The 19214-nt window shown below is 43.9% G+C and overlaps 1 protein-coding gene across 6 annotated transcripts in view; it reads right to left on the bottom strand.

Moving 5' to 3' along the window:
• Positions 1 to 19214, bottom strand: part of HERC1 (HECT and RLD domain containing E3 ubiquitin protein ligase family member 1) — a 186126-nt gene that overhangs the window by 140697 nt on the left and 26215 nt on the right. For all 6 annotated transcript variants that reach the window (XM_040413647.1, XM_040413648.1, XM_040413649.1 and 3 more), the window contains exons 2-7: positions 5514 to 5628; positions 3014 to 3972; positions 2825 to 2920; positions 2058 to 2252; positions 941 to 1252; positions 756 to 852 (exon numbers count right to left, since the gene is read on the bottom strand). In XM_040413647.1, the coding sequence (XP_040269581.1) occupies positions 756 to 852; positions 941 to 1252; positions 2058 to 2252; positions 2825 to 2920; positions 3014 to 3946 (1633 nt within the window). In that variant the 5' untranslated portion in view covers positions 3947 to 3972; positions 5514 to 5628. The remainder of the gene's footprint in view (positions 1 to 755; positions 853 to 940; positions 1253 to 2057; positions 2253 to 2824; positions 2921 to 3013; positions 3973 to 5513; positions 5629 to 19214) is intronic.

The raw sequence follows: 19214 nt of genomic DNA, 5'->3' as shown, positions 1-19214 counted from the left end.
TACGTACATTGAATTCTGAGTTGCACAATTCTTCCGGACATCCCATCAGACATATATGGTATCTAGTGAATGGGAATACCACTTTAGGTATTCATCACACTTTCCTAAAGAGGACTGGCACTTCTGCATACCCAAACATGACCTAAGATGTAAAAGCTGACTTCTGTTCCCACATCACAGAATGCAGAATTACCAAAGCGAGACTGTGAATGACACAGAGGTTGTTTTATTTTTTTATTTATATACTTTAATATGTAGTTAAAGAAAAATGCCTCTTTCTTCACTTATCAGACCCCACCATGCATGACTCACTCTCAATTCACTGGTAAAATCGATCTGCAGAGAGGCAGACATAAATACCTATTTTACTTATCAGAGATTATATGTGACATATAGGAATAAGTGGCTTTTAAACACTAATGTTTTACAAAAGTTTACAATTTGTTGCTAAATTCCATGAAGGAGCTGAATAGAAGTAAGAAGTGCTGGGTGGAATCTTTACAATGTTCCTGTTTTCAGAAAACATATCATTATGTGGAAATAATGTTATTTATTTTTTTGCTTCTAAGTTAATTACTAAGGTTTATTTTAGATGTCAAAAGTGTGACCATCATGCCCAGAATTGAGCACAAACCAATAATTGTGTTCTGTATAGTCAAAATAAATAGCTCATTTACTGCGATGCATGAGAATAAATAAGGCCAATCTAATTTATAAAACAAAATATAATTTATATAGATTTTTGATATGGTTACCTAATCTTCCAAAATCTCCTTCTCCCCACGTATAGAGCTCTCCATCTTCTGTGACAGCGGCACTGTGCCTGTAGCCAGCTGAAACACATACTACAACCTGACAAGAAAAATTTAAAAAATAATGAAGTGGAATTTATCAGCATCACTGTACACTGCTCATTTCCAGGTCAATGGAATTTCATTACCTTTCCTTGTAGAGTCCCTTGAATAAGCTTTGGATATTTTTGTGTGGAGCTGTTACCATGGCCCAGCTTTCCATAGTCACCATCTCCCCAGCTGAAAACCTCCCCTTCAGCGGTGAATGCTAGCGTATGGCCGTCAGATCCTTTGGAGGAGGAAACTTTCTTGATAGAACGGTGAGGTTCAAAGGTAAGTTTCTTCAAGGTAGACTGGTTGTTGGAATCCCCGAGACCTAGTCTCCCATAGCTGCCTTTCCCGCAGGCTCTTACCGAGCCATCAGTTGATATAACAAAAGTGCAGTACTGTCCAGCTTCGATCTGAAAAAGCAGCGATTAGTGAAAAAAAAAAAAAAGGAAGAAATACAAACAAAAAAAAACCCATCTCGTTTCAAAGTTAACGCCATTCTCCTATTTCTTTGTGGGGGTCCCCATTGTGGCCCCAGGAACGTCAATCTGCATGGGAGGGGAAAACTGTCAATGGGTTAGTCAGTGGTTAGCGCTGTTGCCTTGCAGCGCTGGGGTCCTAGGTTCGAAGCCGACCAAGGACAACATCTGCACAGAGTTTGTATGTTCTCCCTGTGTTTGGGTGGGTTTCCTAGGGGGTTTTCCGGATTTCCTCCCACACTCCAAAGACATACTGATAGGGAACTTAGATTGTGAGCCCCATTGGGGACAGTGTGATGCTAATGTCTGTAAAGCTCTGCGGAATATAGTAGCGCTATATAAGTGCATAAAATAATAAATTAGCAGTGGATGGAAAGGGGAAGCTGGCAGCTCACACACAACCTTAAATGGACCCCAACACTGTACCTAATAACGTGTGGTTTTATGAAAACTGATGCAAGAAAACAAGGAAGGCATTGTTCAAATGCAGGGCAAAAAGTGCTGCAGTGATATATTCTCCGGTAGAATGAAAGAAACCCGACGGACCCCATTATACTGAATGGGGTACATTGGGCACCATTGGTGTTTAAACATTCCATTTTTTTTCTGTTAGTACACCAGAACAGACAAACTTAAAATACATCACTGATGTAACTCACAGCTATTATCAGGCTGTCTGTCGCTATCTTCAGAATAAATCTAAGGTAAAATTCTGTATTGTTAAAATAAAAACACTTACTGTCTGCGCATCTGAGAAACAGGGAGCTAACTTTGGCTGTAATATTTTCTCTTGAGTCCCCTCCACTAGCTGGTGGCTGCTATTACTTCCCCATACGTATACTTCACACGTCTCTGACACCACCGGACTTTCTCCAGTCTGGATGCTGTCTGGGCTAGCACAGGTTCTTGAGTAGTCAGAGGCCATTTGACAAACCTAGGCAAGAAGAAGGTAATTACGTGTGAAATCAAGGATACAAAAAGAGAGGACTCCACAGAAGTTGGCCAAAGTATTTCACGTGGATGAATAAAATGTTAGAAATACATTCAGCTCTAGTCAGAGAAGTATTACATGAATTCACAGAACCATAAACCAGACTGTTTTTTAGGGAGCATTCAGTCCACAAATTGTGGATCCGCAAAACATGGATGCCGCCCGTGTGCGTTCCACAAGGAACGGGCGGCCCATTATAGAAATGCCTATTCTTGACATGCTCTATATTTTTTGCAGGGCAGCGGAAAAGAACAACAAATGCGGACAGCACACGGTGTGCTGTCCACATCTTTTGCGGCCCCACTGAAATGAATGGGTCCGCACCTGTTCTGCAAAATTGCGGAATGGATGTGGACTCATTCATACGGTCGTGTCAATGAGCCCTTACTCAAAAATAAAAACTAGTATGTGTCTAATACCACTTCAGTCCTTAGGCAGCTGCTGTAAATTCTTAATCAGAGGGAAATGAGGCAATACACACCAACCACCACCTTGTGGCTGTAGACTTATCATACCTCCTCAAAGAGACACAATGCAGCTTCATACAGAGAGCACAGGCCATCTGCTGTTCTGGTGGGCTCTCTCCACTGACTTCTGTCTGCTGATGATCCCTTCAAAACATCACAGATATTCGGTTGTAATTTATGAATATATTAAATGTAAAATAAATCTACAACTGCACAGCGCAGTCTTGAGACACTTACCAGGGATTTCCTCATCTGCAAAAGGATGCTAATGAAGCAGTCACAGCTGATCATGCCTTCCTGGGTGGTTAGCGTCTTGTTCTGGTCTGCCTCATTAACCAAAGCAGACGCTGCCAGTGCCATTTCAATCCATTCCAAGAGGTAGCGAAGGGAGCCACGCTGAGAGGCAAGGCCAAGGAGCAGTTCTGAAACCAAGCGTCTCCCCAAAGTGTCTGCCCCAGAATTGGGAACAGTCACCCCTTTCAGGAAGGTGGTGACCTGTGCCAAGCAGTCCAGTCCCATAGGTGGTATTTTGCTCTCATTGGCAAGAGATAAAGGGGGCAGGGAATTTACAACATCAATGGCTGTTTGTATAACATCATTACACAGATTCAAACCAGATCCAGCAGTTGGCAGCATCCAACTCTGCCTCAGTAGAGCAAAAAGTAGGCTCAGACCAGTCCTCACGCCCATTTCAATAAGCGCATCGGTACTAGAGCGTGGCCGCTCACTGACAGACAGGGTGTCTGCAGAGCCAGAGCTATTCTCAGGTGAATGCTGCTGTTGTTTAACTTTGCCTTTGTCATGATACTTGTTAGAAAGAGCATAGAAAACCCTTTGGAGAACCAGCAGTCTCTTCCGTAGAGCCCCAGCAAATGGAGAGTCAGAACACACCACCTTGGCCAGAGCCAGCTGGCTGCCGAGTAAAGCATCCAGGTAGTGATCCTGCTCGTCGCATGACAATGACTCCCGCTCAAAATCTGGCAGCTGGGGTCCCTTGAGACATAGGACCTGCTGTGGAAGTGGAACCACCTCTTTGTTGCTAACCAACTTAGCGTACAGGACAGAGACACCTTCCCGGGTAGCGATAGACTCACTATCTTCTGTAATCCAGGAGCTGTTTAGGTGCTCCAGCCATTTTAACTTCACAGGGGGCATCATGCCAGCCATCATTATTCACTCTACTGCCATGAATCCTTCTGTAGATAGACAAAATGCGGGAAAAGGTATATTTTACCCTAGGAAAGATCTCATCAAGATTGTTTGCATAGTAAAACGTGTGAATATGAGAAGAGTTGTCATTTCGCAAGGTGCAAAAACCTTGTCAACCCTCTTGTTTATCTGCTGAAACGGGGATACTGCTTTCAGGGGTTTTCCCAGACTTAAAAACTGATGCCCTATCTTCAGGATCTCAGACCATTGGAGTCCAGTTTCTGGCACTCCGGCCGATCAGCTGTTTAAATGTGCTGCGGTGCACATTGAGCACTCAGGACTCTTCCTCAGTCTGTGAGGTCACGTAACACGTTCATCAGTCACTATGGCTTTCTGCAGCTCAGTCCTATTCAAGTGAATGTGATTTGGTTGCAATACCATGTACAGCCCTGTGCCAGATATACTATGAAGAGGCCCGCAGTGCTCACCAGAGCACCACAGCCCCTTCAAACAGCTGATTGGTGGGAGTGCAGGGAGTCAGACACCTTTAAAGGGGTTCTGCACTTTGTTTAAACTAATGATCTATCCTCTGGATAGATCATCAGCTTCTGATCGGCGGGGGTCCGACACTCGGGACGACCACCGATCAGCTGTTTGAGAAGGCAGCGGCACTCCAGCAGCGCCGCGGCCTTCTCACTGTTTACCACAGGCCCAGTTACGTCACGACTAGTATCACTTGCCTGGGCGGGGCTAAGCTCTGTTCACTTGAACGGAGCTTAGCCCTACACCCTAGGCCATTGATACTGGTCGTGACGTCAGTGGGCCAGCGGTAAATAGTGAGAAGGCCACGGCGCTGCTGGAGAGCCGCTGCCTTCTCAAACAGCTGATCGGCGGGGGTCCCGAGTGTCGGACCCCCGCCGATCAGAAGCTGATGATCTATCCAGAGGATAGATCATTAGTTTAAACAAAGTGCAGAACCCCTTTAATAATAAAGTAATCACTTAGGCTACTTTCACACTTGCGTTCGGGGTTACGCTTGTGAGCTCTGTTTGAAGGCTCTCACAAGCGGCCCCGAACGCATCCGTCCAGCCCCAATGCATTCTGAGTGGATGCGGGTCCGCTCAGAATGCCTCAGTCTGGCTCCGCTTGGCCTCCGTTCCGCTCAGCAGGCGGACACCCATACGCTGCGGTGTCCGTCCTGGCCGTGCGGAGCGAAACGGATCCGTCCAGACTTACAATGCAAGTCAATGGGGACGGATCCGTTTCAAGTTGACACAATATGGTGCAATTTTCAAACGGATTCGTCCCCCATTGACTTTCAATGCAAAGTCAGGACGGATCAGTCTGACTAACTTTCACACTTAGATTTTTTTGTGAAATATAATGCAGACGGATCCGTTCTGAACGGATACCATCGTTTGCATTATAGGAGCGGATCCGTCTGTGCAGACACCAGACGGATCCGCTCCGAAAGCAAGTGTGAAAGTAGCCTTACTTGTGTTACCAAAAGCCAGAAGCTATTATATTATAGTGTAAGGACAAGCTGCCTATATGAAACAGCAGAGAACCTCAGCTGATAGTGCCTTACTTTTTACACTTTAATGTTGCCGATGTCTCTACCAAAGACCTCAGATGCCATGAAGCTAGGAAACTGCAACCTTCATTGTAATGTTAAAGTATTCCAGCAATGGGTGTGTAGTCTTCTGCAGAGAGAAACAGAAATGTAATGAAGAAAAACAAATTACAGCACCAATAATGTCTATTTGGATGCATATGGCTGTTACTATTATTACTAATGTTACTAAGTCACTAATATTATTGCGAATAACTTCTCAGACTCTACAACCCGTACCTGCATTGGTCAAGACCAGACTGTCTACCCCAACCTTTTTGGAACTAGAAAACCCCTGGAAAAAAACTTGTTAAAGCCCTTTTAACTCCTTAAGGACCGGGCTCATTTTCACCTTCAGGACCAGGCCATTTTTTGCAAATCTGACCAGTGTCACTTTATGTGGTGATAACTTTAAAACGCTTTGACTTATCCAGGCCATTCTGAGATAGTTTTTTCGTCACATATTGTACTTCACGACACTGGTAAAATGGAGTCCAAAAAATGCATTTTTATTTATAAAAAAATACCAAATTAGCAAAAAAATTAGCAAATTTCCAAGTTTAAATTTCTCTACTTCTATAATACATATTAATACCTACAAAAATAGTTATTACTTTACATTTCCCATATGTCTACTTCATGTTAAGATCATTTTGGTAATGACATTTTATTTTTGGGGGACGTTACAAGGCTTAGAAGTTTAGAAGTAAATCTTGAAATTTCTCAGATATTTTCAAAAACCAACTTTTTAAGGACCAGTTCAGATCTGAAGTCACTTTGTAAGGCTTACATAATAGAAACCACCCAAAAATGACTTTATTCTAGAAACTACACCCCTCAAGGTATTCAAAACTGATTTTACAAACGTCGTTAACCCTTTAGGTGTTCCACAAGAATTAATGGAAAATAGAGCTACAATTTCAAAATTTCAAGTTTTTGGTAGATTTTCCATAAAAAAAAATTTCATCCAGTTACAAAGTAAGGGCTAACAGCCAAACAAAACTCAATATTTATGGCCCTGATTCTGTAGTTTACAGAAACACCCCATATGTGGTTGTAAACCGCTGTACGGGCACACAGCAGGGCGCAGAAGGAAAGGAATGCCATACGGTTTTTGGAAGGCAGATTTTGCTAGACTGGTTTTTTTACACCATGTCCCATTTGAAGCCCCCCTGATGCACCCCTAGAGTAGAAACTCCAAAAAAGTGACCCCATTTTAGAAACTACGGGATAGGGTGGATGTTTTGTTGGTACTAGTTTAGGGTACATATGATTTTTGGTTGCTCTATATTACACTTTTTGTGAGGCAAGGTAACAAGAAATGTTTTGGCACATATTTTTTTTTGTTATTTACAACATTCATCTGACAGGTTAGATCATGTGGTATTTTTATAGAGCAGGTTGTCACGGACGCGGCGATATCTAATATGTATACAATTTTTTTATTTATGTAAGTTTTACACAATGATTTCATTTTTGAAACAAAAAATAAATCATGTTTTAGTGTCTCAATATTCGGAGAGCCATAGTTTTTTCAGTTTTTGGGCGATTGTCTCAGGTAGGTGCTAATTTTTTGCGGGATGAGGTGACGGTTAGATTGGTACCATTTTAGTGGGCGTACGCCTTTTTGATCGCTTGCTGTTGTACTTTTTGTGATGTAAGATGACAAAAAAATTGTTTATTTAGCACAGCTAAAAAAAATTACGGTGTTCATCTGAGGGCTTAGGTCATGGGATATGTTTATAGAGCCGGTCGATACGGACGCGGCGATACCTAATATGTCCTTTTTTTACCAATTTTTCTTTTTTTACTTTATTTGGGGAAAATTATGTTTTTGTTTATTTTTACTTGAAACTTAATTTTTTGGGGGGCAAACTTTATTTTTTCAACTTTATTTTTTGTCCCACTTTGGGACTTCAACTTTTGGGGGTCTAATCCTTTACAATGCATTCCAATACTTCTGTATTGGAATGCATTGGCTGTATGAGTAATACTGTGTGTATTACTCATACAGCTTCCTGCCTGTGAGATCCAGGGGGCTGGATCTCACAGGCGCGTCACAGGAAGGCAGCGGTGATGCCTCAGGAAGGCATCGCGCTGCCTTCCATGCCATCGGGTCCCCCTTCCTACAGCCCCATGGGGATCCGATGGCACCGCCGCGCACCCGTAATATGAAAAGCCACAAACCGCAGGTCTGACGGGACCCCCTCACGCATTTAGCCAAGGTGCCTGCTCAATGATTTGAGCAGGCACCTTGTTCCGATCACCGTGGTACCAGGACATCAGGGCGTACCTGTACGCCCTGTGTCCTAAAGAGGTTAATTAATTTTCTTAAAAAAAATGATGAACTAAAACAAGTAAAATGCCATTCAGTAAATGCTCCGTCCCCTGGCCACCCAGCTGTACAGAGAACTGCAGTGAGGTCCTATTCAAGTAAGAAGTGCTATGACCTCCTTTGTTCTCACAATCAGTGGTCAGACTCCCACAAATATAAGTAATATGCCATGGAAATCACCTTTAAGTCACACCCCAAATTTTATTCAGGCCCAAGACATGACATAAGAATAGATAGCGGCTGTGCTTGGTATGGCAACTCAGCCTCTTTCATGTAAATGGGACTGAACTGAACCTAGGCCACGTGACCATTAAATGTGGCATCACTGGCCTATGAAGAGGCTGCAGTGCCCACCAAAACTGATGATTGTAAAAGGGCCAGGAGTCGGACCTCCGCCAATTATATATGGATGACCTATCCTGGGGATATCCTAGGCCAGGCATCCTCAAACTGCGGCCCTCCAGCTGTTGCAAAACTACAACTCCCAGCATGCCTGAACAGCCTACAGATATCAGCCTACAGCAGGGCATTGTGGGAGTTGGAGTTTTACAACAGCTGGAGGGCCACAGTTTGAGGATGCCTGACCTAGGCCATCAATATCCAAATCTTTATTCAGACTCCAGATTTAAAAAATAAAAATAACACTGTATACCAGTCAGAGGCCAAAAGAACAGGGGGCCTATGGATATATAGGACATACATGCTTGAAGCTTTCCTGATGCATATATCAAATGTACAGTGTCTGCAGTATGAAAGCACCCTAACCAGCATCAGAGTCCTGAAAACAAGACAATTTGGAACATTTAATACTTTTTTTTATATAGGACAGGGGTGGCCAACCTTACAGACACAAAGGGCCAGAAAAAAAAATAAAACGTATGACTGCCAGGAGCCACAAGCTATACATTTACACAAATATGCGTGCACATGACAGTATTACTGCTACTGAGTTTTCAAACATTTAAACGTGTATTTAAACCACCTTCCTACCTGTAGTGTAGACAACTTTAGTGAGACTTCTGGCAATCTTTGCTTTTCACAATGTGTTTCAAATCTGGCTCGTATTCAGTCGTTGCTACTCGAGGCAATTCTTAAGGCTACTTTCAAAGTTTTTCGGTATTGAGATCCGTCATAGGGGCTCAATACCGGAAAAAAACGCTTCGGTTTTGTCCCCATTCATTGTCAATGAGGACAAAACTGAACTGAACATAACAGAATGCTCCAAAATGCATTCTGTACCGGTCAGTGGGTTTACCAGACAGGAGAGATGCGGATGCAAGACAGATCCATCATGACACCCAATGCAAGTCAATAAGGACGGATCCGTTTTCTCTGGCACAATCTGCAACAATAGAAAACGGATCCGTCCTCCATTGACTTTCAATGGAGTTCATGATGGATCCGTCCTTGCCATGTTAAAAATATGTTAAAAGATAATACAACCGGATCAGTTCAAACGGAAGCAGATGGTTGTATTATCAGTAATGGAAACGTTTTTGCTGGACCCTACCGGATCCAGCAAGAACGCTAATGTGAAAGTATCCTAATATGTGTGTCAGTAAGAATCATCAGTAAGGCCGAATGCACACGGCCGTGTTCCGCATCACTTATGCGTTGCAACGCAGGCCCCATAGAAGTGAATGGGGTTGCGTGAAAATCGCAAGCATCCGCAAGCAAGTGCGGATGCGGTGCGATTTTCACACACGGTTGCTAGGAGACGATCGTGATGGAGACCCGATCATTATTATTTTCCCTTATAACATGGTTATAAGGGAAAATAATAGCATTCTGAATACAGAATGCATAGTAAAACAGCGCTGGAGGGGAAAAAAATAAATAAAAAATAATTTAACTCACCTTAGTCCACTTGATCGCGTAGCCCGGCATCTCCTTCTGTCTCCTTTGTTGAATAGGACCTGTGATGAGCATTAAATACAGGAACAGGACCTTTGATGACGTCACTCCGGTCATCACATGGTACGTCACATGATCTTTTACCATGGTGATGGATCATGTGATGACCGGAGTGACGTCATCAAAGGTCCTGTAACTGTATTTAATGCTCACCACAGGTCCTATTCAACAAAGGAGACAGAAGTAGATGCCGGGCCGCGATCAAGTGGACTAAGGCGAGTTAAATTATTATATTTTTTTTTAACCCCTCCAGCGCTGTTTTACTTTGCATTCTGTATTCAGAATGCTATTATTGGTTATTAGGGAAAATAATACAATCTACAGAACACCGATCCCAAGCCCGAACTTCTGTGAAGAAGTTCGGGTTTGGGTATCAAACATGCGCGATTTTTCTCACGCGAGTGCAAAACGCATTACAATGTTTTGCACTCGCGCGGAAAAATCGCGGGTGTTCCAGCAACGCACCCGCACATTTTCCCGCAACGCCCGTGTGAAATCAGCCTTACAGTTCGGACCAGCACCCCAATCATCTCCAGACAAGGTAATACATTTCTAATCAAGAACAGAAGTATTTGATCAGTCCTCATAGGAGAGGTCCTCTGTCTCACCCCCCAGGCTATTACACATTGTCCAATGCAGTTGACAAATATTTGCATTCCATGTCTATGGACAGATACAACTGTGTAAACACGCACAGTACCTATATACACACCCGCTCTACAGGACACGGGAATGTGCGTGTCACCATTAAAGAAAAAGGGGGTCAGTCAGCACATCCCAATGTCCAGGTGCATGCCGCGCCCTGGCTGAAAGACAAAAAAACAATGCAACAACACTCTGCTGACTGACCCCTTTTTTTCTTTGCAGTTTGTACTGGAGATGTGGCTGTACTTGCAGACGAGCGTGTCCGAATTATGTCCAGATGCATTGTGGATGCATTCAGTGAAAACTGCGTGATTTCGCAAGCAAGTCCATTCAGTTTTGCTTGCGATCGCGTTCAGTTTTTATCATGCGGGTGCAATGCAATTGAATGCATTTTGCACGTGCGCGATAAAAAAACTGAATGTATACAAACATCATCTCTTAGCAACCATACATGAAAAAAGCATCGCATCTGCACTTGCTTGTGGATGCGATGCGATTTTCACACAGCTCCATTCACTTCTATGGGGACAGCGTTGCGTGAAAAAAAAAAATAGAACATGCTGTGATTTTCACGCAATACAAGAGTGATGTGTTTAAACCAACGCACATGTACACAGCCCCATTGAAATTAATGGGTCCGCATTCCGTGCGGCCGCAATGCGTTCGCATCAAGCATTGCACCCGTGCGGAATACTCGCTCGTGTGAAAGGGGCCTTAGTCTTGCACCCCTGACTAGCCTGTCTGTTTCATAGGCTGATTTTAATTAGTGCAAGTATAAAGCTGTAGACTGCCCTCCCTGCATTCATTGGAATCACAGCCGGCATCTGGCACCAGGAGAGGTATAAAGTGGGCTCAGCATGCATGTTGGTACCTGCATTCCCTGGATTTAATGGAGGCCATTATGGCACCAAAAGGCAGAGTGGACCCAGCATGCATGTGGAACCTGCATCCCCTGTATTTTATGGCGGCTAGTACGGCACATAACAGGAAGCATTTCGTGTTAGGTTCCTGTCCTATAGAGATCGCCTTGACGCCGGTGGACAGGCACAAATCATTTTGTATTTGCCAAGAATCTTAAATTTATAAAATGAGCGTAGCATTAGCACCAGAATATTTTCTATAATGATGGCATTATTGTACTTTATTTGTGTTTGCAGAGTGCTGTTGCATTGTTATTTTACCATTACATATCTGTCACCAGCACACAGCACTCACAATTGGTCCATGCGAGTTCATCTATAGGAGCACCCGGCAGCTCACTAGGATGAGCTGTGAGCTGTTTAATAAGTGCAAGGGGAACAATGCCCGTAGAAACTCGCTACTCGCACCAAACAATTTAGGTCAATTGATTTTGATGTACCTGGCCAATAAAACAAAATCAAGTTGGTGCCTAAGGAGGTGTGACAATGTACAGCACAACATACTGTGTTAGGCCTCATGCAAATGGCCGTTGTTTTGGTCCGCATCCGAGCCGCAGTTTTGGCGGCTCGGATGCAGACCCATTCACTTCAATGGGGCCGCAAAAGATGCGGACAGCACTCCATGTGCTGTCCGCATCCGTTGCTCCGTTCCGTGGTCCGCAAAAAAAAATATAACATGTCCTATTCTTGTCCGCGCTGTTGCGCAAAATTGCGGAACGCACACGGACGCCATCCGTGTTTTGCGGATCCGCGGTTTGCGGACCGCAAAACACACAACGGTCGTGTGCATGAGGTCTTACAGACGACAAAGACTGGGGTGTGAAGACCAGAGATAAAAGTCTGTATCCACTCAGAGTGAGGGTGCGACTTGCTTATCTCTTCAGCCTGGAATAACCCTCTCCTGCCACATACAGCAAACATACAACTTTATAACATCATGTGTCATCCTCTAAAAATACACATGCTCTCAAATGGCTGCCTCTGAAATCACCATGACCTGGATAAGTCCACTGGAAAACAGCACGAGGAGGACAGTTATTGATTATTATACCACAAAAACCACACAAACAGCGGTCCTACAGGAATATTGCTGACATGTCAAACAGCACAGACTCGCAGATTCACTGCCTCACATTTATCAACATCATTCGTATGAATTCCACAATTAAAGAGCATCTGTCACCATGATCAACCCCATTAACCCCTTAATGAACAGGCCTGAAAAGGCCTTCGTTACAGAAACTTTTTTTTTATTTATTTTTTCGTTTTTGCCTCTTTGCAGCCATAACTTTCTTTTTTCACTCACGTGGCTGTCGGAGGCCTTGTTTTATAACAGAGAAATGTTATTTTTTGGCATCATTCGGGGGTATATATAAATTACTGTGTATTGTTTTTTGTTTTTTTTAACATCGTTCATGTTTTACACTAAATAACCTTATAATTACATTCTTCAGGTTATTACAGTAGAGTAAATACAGAATATGTATATTTTAAAATTTTTATTTAATGTGTGCACAATATTATTTTACTACATTATTTCTAACATTTTTTAATTATGGGATTTCTGTTTTAGAACTTTATTTCACATTTATAAAATATTAGCATACTCCTTTATACTGTGTCAGAATGACAACACGAGTGTACTTACAGTGCAGGAGGCTTATAGTGCAGACAGCACTGGGGTCCTTCATAGGTCCTCAGGGCTGACTGTGCCTCACTCCCCCAGCAACAAATCGGGTCACTGGAAAACCTGCTGACTCAATCAAAGGGGTAGTCCTCTTTGGTCATGCAGCATTGTGAACTGCGGAATAAACAATGGGTTAACACACGGGGTCAGAACTGGTAAGTTGTAGCCAGAGCTAAGAGTACAGGCTGTTTCTTAGCATACAACATGTTTTTGGCATGGCTACACTCCCATCTGGCGATTGCATATACACCCAACCATTTGCTAAAGTCATCTGTGAGTCTTCCACAGTTGAGATTATTGGAATTGACATAAACGTGTTTGAAGTACGCAACACCACCCTCAGACACTGCATCTACACCACCCTCCTCCAGTAACAGCTGGTTCTTAGCGCCAAAAGACATTGTTGGAAATTGGGGGCCTGCATCACCTGCCGTCAAAAGACAGCAGGCGGTCATTCAGGCAGTGTCTGGTAGGGTTGATCATGGCGACTAAAATGAGGCCTTTTTCACTGCAGTCGGTATTACTGATGCAGAGAAATCCTTATTCCTAGTTAATGCGCTGGCGCAGTGAAGGCGTCTAATGGTAGTCCCTCATCTTCACTGCCCATGCACCGATGGCACAGCTGCCAGAACACAGGCAAGATTTCAAAGCATGGCATTGGAGTAGCAAGGATAACTGGCCCTGTCAATCTAACAGGGATGAGGAATGGCAACAGGGATAGGCAGAGGTAAAGTGGTGCTCCGAGGGGCTAGGTCAGCCCCTTGGTCCCCCAAGCACTTCATTTACTAACTAAAAGTAAAGCTTTTTCCTGCATCAGTAATATCGATTGTAGCAAGAAACAGCTCAATTCAGTCAGCATGATCAATGCTACCGGGCAGTCGGCACAGTTTAATAGGGTGATCATGGTGACAGATGCGCTTTAAAAAGCCACTGTGCCACTTTTTCTGAAAACTAAAATTAAAAGGGAAGGGGCAGTTACGTATATTAAAACTTAACTTTTAATAAGTACAACTAGAGTGTGGGCCCCTTAATAGACAAACAAAAATACCTCAACCGAAGCCCAATGTGGTGCCAAAGAGCCGACTACAGGACCCAGGTTCCACTAACAGGACAAATAACCACAACTAACTACCGTAGAGTGGATCTTACTTTAGACAGGTTAAAAAAATAAAAAAAATAAAAAAGTAGGTCTCACTTACTTATTTTGTCACTTGGATGTAGGACTGATTCGGTGCGGACTGTAGGATTTCTACGCTCGAAGGTACTTTCTGTCACATCACGAGTCTTGATGTAAAGACTAATACTGTCCCTGAATTGCCCTACTTGGACTAGTATTCCCTAATGACCTCCTAATACAGAGTCATCGCCCCGAAAGGGACGGCCCCGTCCAGAACCTTTCACTATTCAAAAGGCCCTAGAATGCTCTATTATGTTTAGCTGTAGAGGGCTTCAAGAGACAACAACCGGATGCCCTAGTGTTCGCCTTCAAGGGATCACCCGGTCAAGAAACTGTGTCCCAACGTGTTTCATCAATTTAAGAGTCAGCCCCATGAATCGTTAGGGGACACGGGGCTGAGGCTAACAGACTGATGTGGAGAGGTGCAGATGGCAGGGCTGAAAGGTATCTATAGTGCTCTGGAGACGTGTGTATGGCTGGGCTCCTGTGTGCAGGGACACGCAATGGTTCCAGTGTCCCCACTCGCTTGGCAAGTCTGGCCACTTTTCCTGACATATGGGCCCACATTTACTAATGTGCATCTAGGATTTTGTCGTAAATGACACCAAAATGTAACACAATTTGGCACATCTAGGTTTAGAGAAATGATTTGCATCTGGTAAGAGGAAGTGGCTTCATAAAAGGGGAGGTTTCTTCACAGGAAAGAGGAGTGTCCCAATATGTGATATTTTGCACCCAAATTCTTGTCCCAATCGCAGCAGTATCTGTGCTGATTCCATCATGCAGTCTCTTGCACAGGAGATTCACAATGCTAAAGCCTCATTCACACGTCAGTGTTTAACAGACGTGTTCTGTACGTGTTCTCCACGGACAGCACACGACCCCATTCCTTTTAATGTGTGTATTCACACATCAGTGTTTTAGCACGGTCCATGGGTCAGTGTTTTTAGCACGGATGCATGCTCTATTTTGCCCGTGTTCACGGATCCATCACGTCCATTATAGTCTATGGGTCTGTGAAAACCACGGATGCAACACACATGCCATCCATGTTGCATCCGTGTTTCACGGATCATTAGGAAGAGATGCTTTAAAAATTATTTTTCAGCTGTTCAGTGTCAGTGAAAAAAGGACGGCGCATGGACCCAACATGGATCCTTCACGGAGGATCACTGACCACCTTCTCACGGATTTGAGCATGGACACGAATGTGTGAATTAGGCTTAAGACAGTAAAAGCCATGGGACAGATTTACTAAGGCTAAAGTGCTTGTGCAAGCGCTGCTTCCTCCTCCATAATTACTTACATGCCATTTCCTTTGTAGCGGCGGTGCAGTGCAATTACAACTGCTCACCCCCTTCACTTGAAACTACACTATGCCTCCGCTACAAAGAAGATGACGTGCAAGTAAACTTTGAAGACGAAGCAGCGCTTGCACGGGCACCACAACCCCTTCCAACAGCTGATTCAGGGTTGCGAGAGTGGGACCCCCGCTGATCTGATATTGATGACCGATGCAATTTTACATCACTCACTCCAGTTTTGCAAACTGGGTGGGAAAGTAGGAGTGATTAGCTATAGTAATTACTTTCACTCCAGGTTTATCGCTGTGACTTTTAAAAGGTCGCAAAAAACTTCAGAAACTCACTTCTGTGCGTGGTGTAAAAAAAAAAAATAATAATTTTTAAATTGACATGTCGTGGATTACAAAATCCTCTTGGAACAAAAAAAGTTAAGTGTACATGAGATTTGTCTAATGTCATACATTTTGCTGGTACTGCATTATGCTGCTTTTTTCCGCACAGGAATCTGCGCAGAAATAACAGGTGTAATCTGTAACATGTGCAGGTGGCCTAAGACTCCATCTAATCCATCAAAACGTGCTTCTAAACACAGCAATTCTAGTAACATATCATCAATAAAGGTTATATAGGACTCTCACTCCCACCATTGTATGTAAATGGGGTTATCCAACATTACGTCAGACCTCACAGAGTGGCTGGACATACTTACCTTATGACAAATGGTCATGTGACACAAGAGTGGCAGGTCACTGGTGTGGCCAGAGATTGGCTGCAGCGGTCACGTGTCCCCACGTCAACAGGATGTGGATATCAGCGCACCAGGCAGATGGAGACCAAACCAAGCAGCGGGGAACAGATAAGTATGAACACTATCATGGGTGATGTAATGTTGGATAACCCCTTTAGGGTACATGCACACGTTCAGGATTCATGTGCGGAGCATCCGCACTGAAATCCGCAGGTGTTCGCAGGCAAATCTGTGCGGTCAATCCGCATCAATTGGTGCAGATTTGCATGAGGATTTGCGTGCGGCTTTGGTGCGGTTTTTAGTAAGTGAATGAAGAAAATCCGGTCAGGAAAAATAAAATAAATTTACATGCTGCAAATTTAAAAATCCGCACTGCAGGTCAAATTCCGCGCGGAAAAAGTCCGCATCGTGTGCACTGAGAATTTCAAATTCTCATAGAATAAAATGTACATGACCTACAGTGCGGATTTTCCGCGCGCAATCCTGATCGTGTGCATTTAGCCTTAAATAGACATAATAATAGCAAATACATGATACTGTGACTGGTGCCAGATCCATATACCCCAATAAAATGTACTTCCCAAAATACTATGGAGCAGATACATGAACACTGTTTAAATGATTGCCACAGCAACCAATTACAGCGCAAATTTATAGGGATTGACCCCTAGGTCATCAGGGGTCCAATTCCTAGCAGCCGCACCTATCAGCTGCACCTATCAGCTGTTTGAAGAGACTGTGCTGCTCTGGGGAGCGCTGCGGCGTCTTCCAAGGCCACTAACATCACGTTCGCAAGTCACAAGGCCCAGGCGCAGCTTAGTGCTATTCATTTGAATGGACAGCGGCAGCGCTGTGTTTGGTAATCTGTGAGGACGCCCGGGCACTCACCAGAAAGCTGCGGCCTCCTCAAACAGCGGTTTGGTGGCGGGGCAGGATTCGGGTCCCCACCGATCTGATATGGATGACCTATCCTGAAGACAGGTCATCAGTATTAAAGCTCGGACAAGCCCTTTCATTTTTCAAGAGCATTATAAGAAATAAAAGATGTGCCGATTGGTTGCTATGGGCAACAAAGGGAGTTTGTGTTTAAGACCATTTCAGATACTTCCCCCTACATATGCTAGCTGCTAGGTTTTCTATGCTTATAAGGACTCTAGCTGCGACACAGAAAGCTGCAGGAAAGCCTGCAACAAAGGAACAGTGTGTCATTGTGCGGAGTGTGGGCTGCCAGAGAACAATTATTTTAACCTCCTTATACATTAATCTGCTCTACAACAGAGTCTTTCAAGACCTGTAAGAACTGGAAGGACTGCTGCAGAGCAGTAAGGGGCCTTCCTATCTAGTATTTAAAACTAATAGAATCCATGTGATATTTATAGAGAATATCCCAGGGGGATCTATGATTCTGAAACAGTCCCTGCAGTGAATGGCATCTTTATCTCCTGTTGGTGGGTGGTAAGAGGGCACATACTATACAGCACTGGTATGCGTACCCCAAGAGGCACAGGACGCAGGGTAAGGGGGTACATTGCTGGTTGCTAGGGCCTCTCAGTATTCAGCTGTACTGCCGGCCCCAGGACAATGATACAGTTAAATACAAGGCAAGTGCCCTGCCCCGACGCTGACTCTCATATACCACGTACAGCAGACCTGAAGCCTACTGGGGGCAGTAATACTACTGGGGGTACTATTAGGGGCATTTTGTCTACTAGGACACTTTAAGGGGGCTTTACTAATTCTGTGGAGGAATTATTGCTACTGGAGGCACTATAAGCAGGAATTACTACTTACGGAGGCATTATTACTAATGGGGGGACTATGGGGAAAATTACTAGTATGGGCACTACTGGGGGCATTGTCACAATTATTACTATTGGGGGCACTGTAGGAGCACTATTACTACTAACGGCCCTCTGGAGGAGAATTATTACCATTGATGGGACACTATTGGCTTAGCACAAATTATTTTGAGGGGGACAAATGTGATCATTTAAACAGAAAAACGCCAAAATTAGGCGTATTTCTGGTGCAAAGGTCCTCAGTGGAAGGGGTCTCTTCACCCCGAAACGCGTTTGGTACGACAGTGAGGGACTGCTAAGAAGAATTATCTACAATCGTGTATCTACACTTGGATTGAAAGCTTTAAACTATCTGCACCAAAGAGATTTGAAAACCCCGCCTGGAATTACAGCTCACCTGACCTGTCCAGCAAACCACATGGGACACCACACAGGTCTTGGAAGGTCAGAGCGGTGATATCAAGCAGCACCGCTACTACATATCCAGGAGCGTGGGGAACTTCATATATAGACTTTGCCTAAAGGTCCTTGCAGCTCACAACAGAGCATTACACTTGGAAACCTTGGTGTACAAGCGGACCGATCATAGGAGCGGTAAAGTACCCTGCAAAATTACAAATCTAAGTAGTGCTGCAATGTGGATATACTAACAACTCCTCAATTAATGTGGAACTTACAACCATAACAGTCTCAGGACTATGATGCTTGGAGTTAGCATTTAACAGCTACGGCCATACAGCCATTCCAAGGGTGCTAGTGCTATTGAAAAATAGCCCCTCCCAGGGACGCATTAGCACTAATCAATCTCAGATTTTCAGTGCATTTGACTATTTGCGGTATATTTTTAATTGTTTTTATGAGTAGTGTGTTTATTTTTAAGCCTATAAAATTTATGTGGATACCTATTTACGATGTGCTTTAACTGCAGACTGTCAGCTTTAGGCCCCTTTCACACGGGCGAGATTTCCGCGCGGATGCAATGCGTGAGGTGAACGCATTGCACCCGCACTGAATCCGGACCCATTCATTTCTATGGGGCTGTGCACATGAGCGGTGATTTTCACGCATCACTTGTGCGTTGCGTGAAAATTGCAGCAAGCTCTATATATATATATATATATATATTTTTCACGCAACGCAGGCCCCAT

The sequence above is a fragment of the Bufo bufo genome, chromosome 1, assembly GCF_905171765.1.
Source record: "Bufo bufo chromosome 1, aBufBuf1.1, whole genome shotgun sequence".
Classification (NCBI taxonomy): Eukaryota; Metazoa; Chordata; class Amphibia; order Anura; family Bufonidae; genus Bufo; species Bufo bufo.
This window is presented reverse-complemented; position numbering and strand designations above follow the sequence as displayed.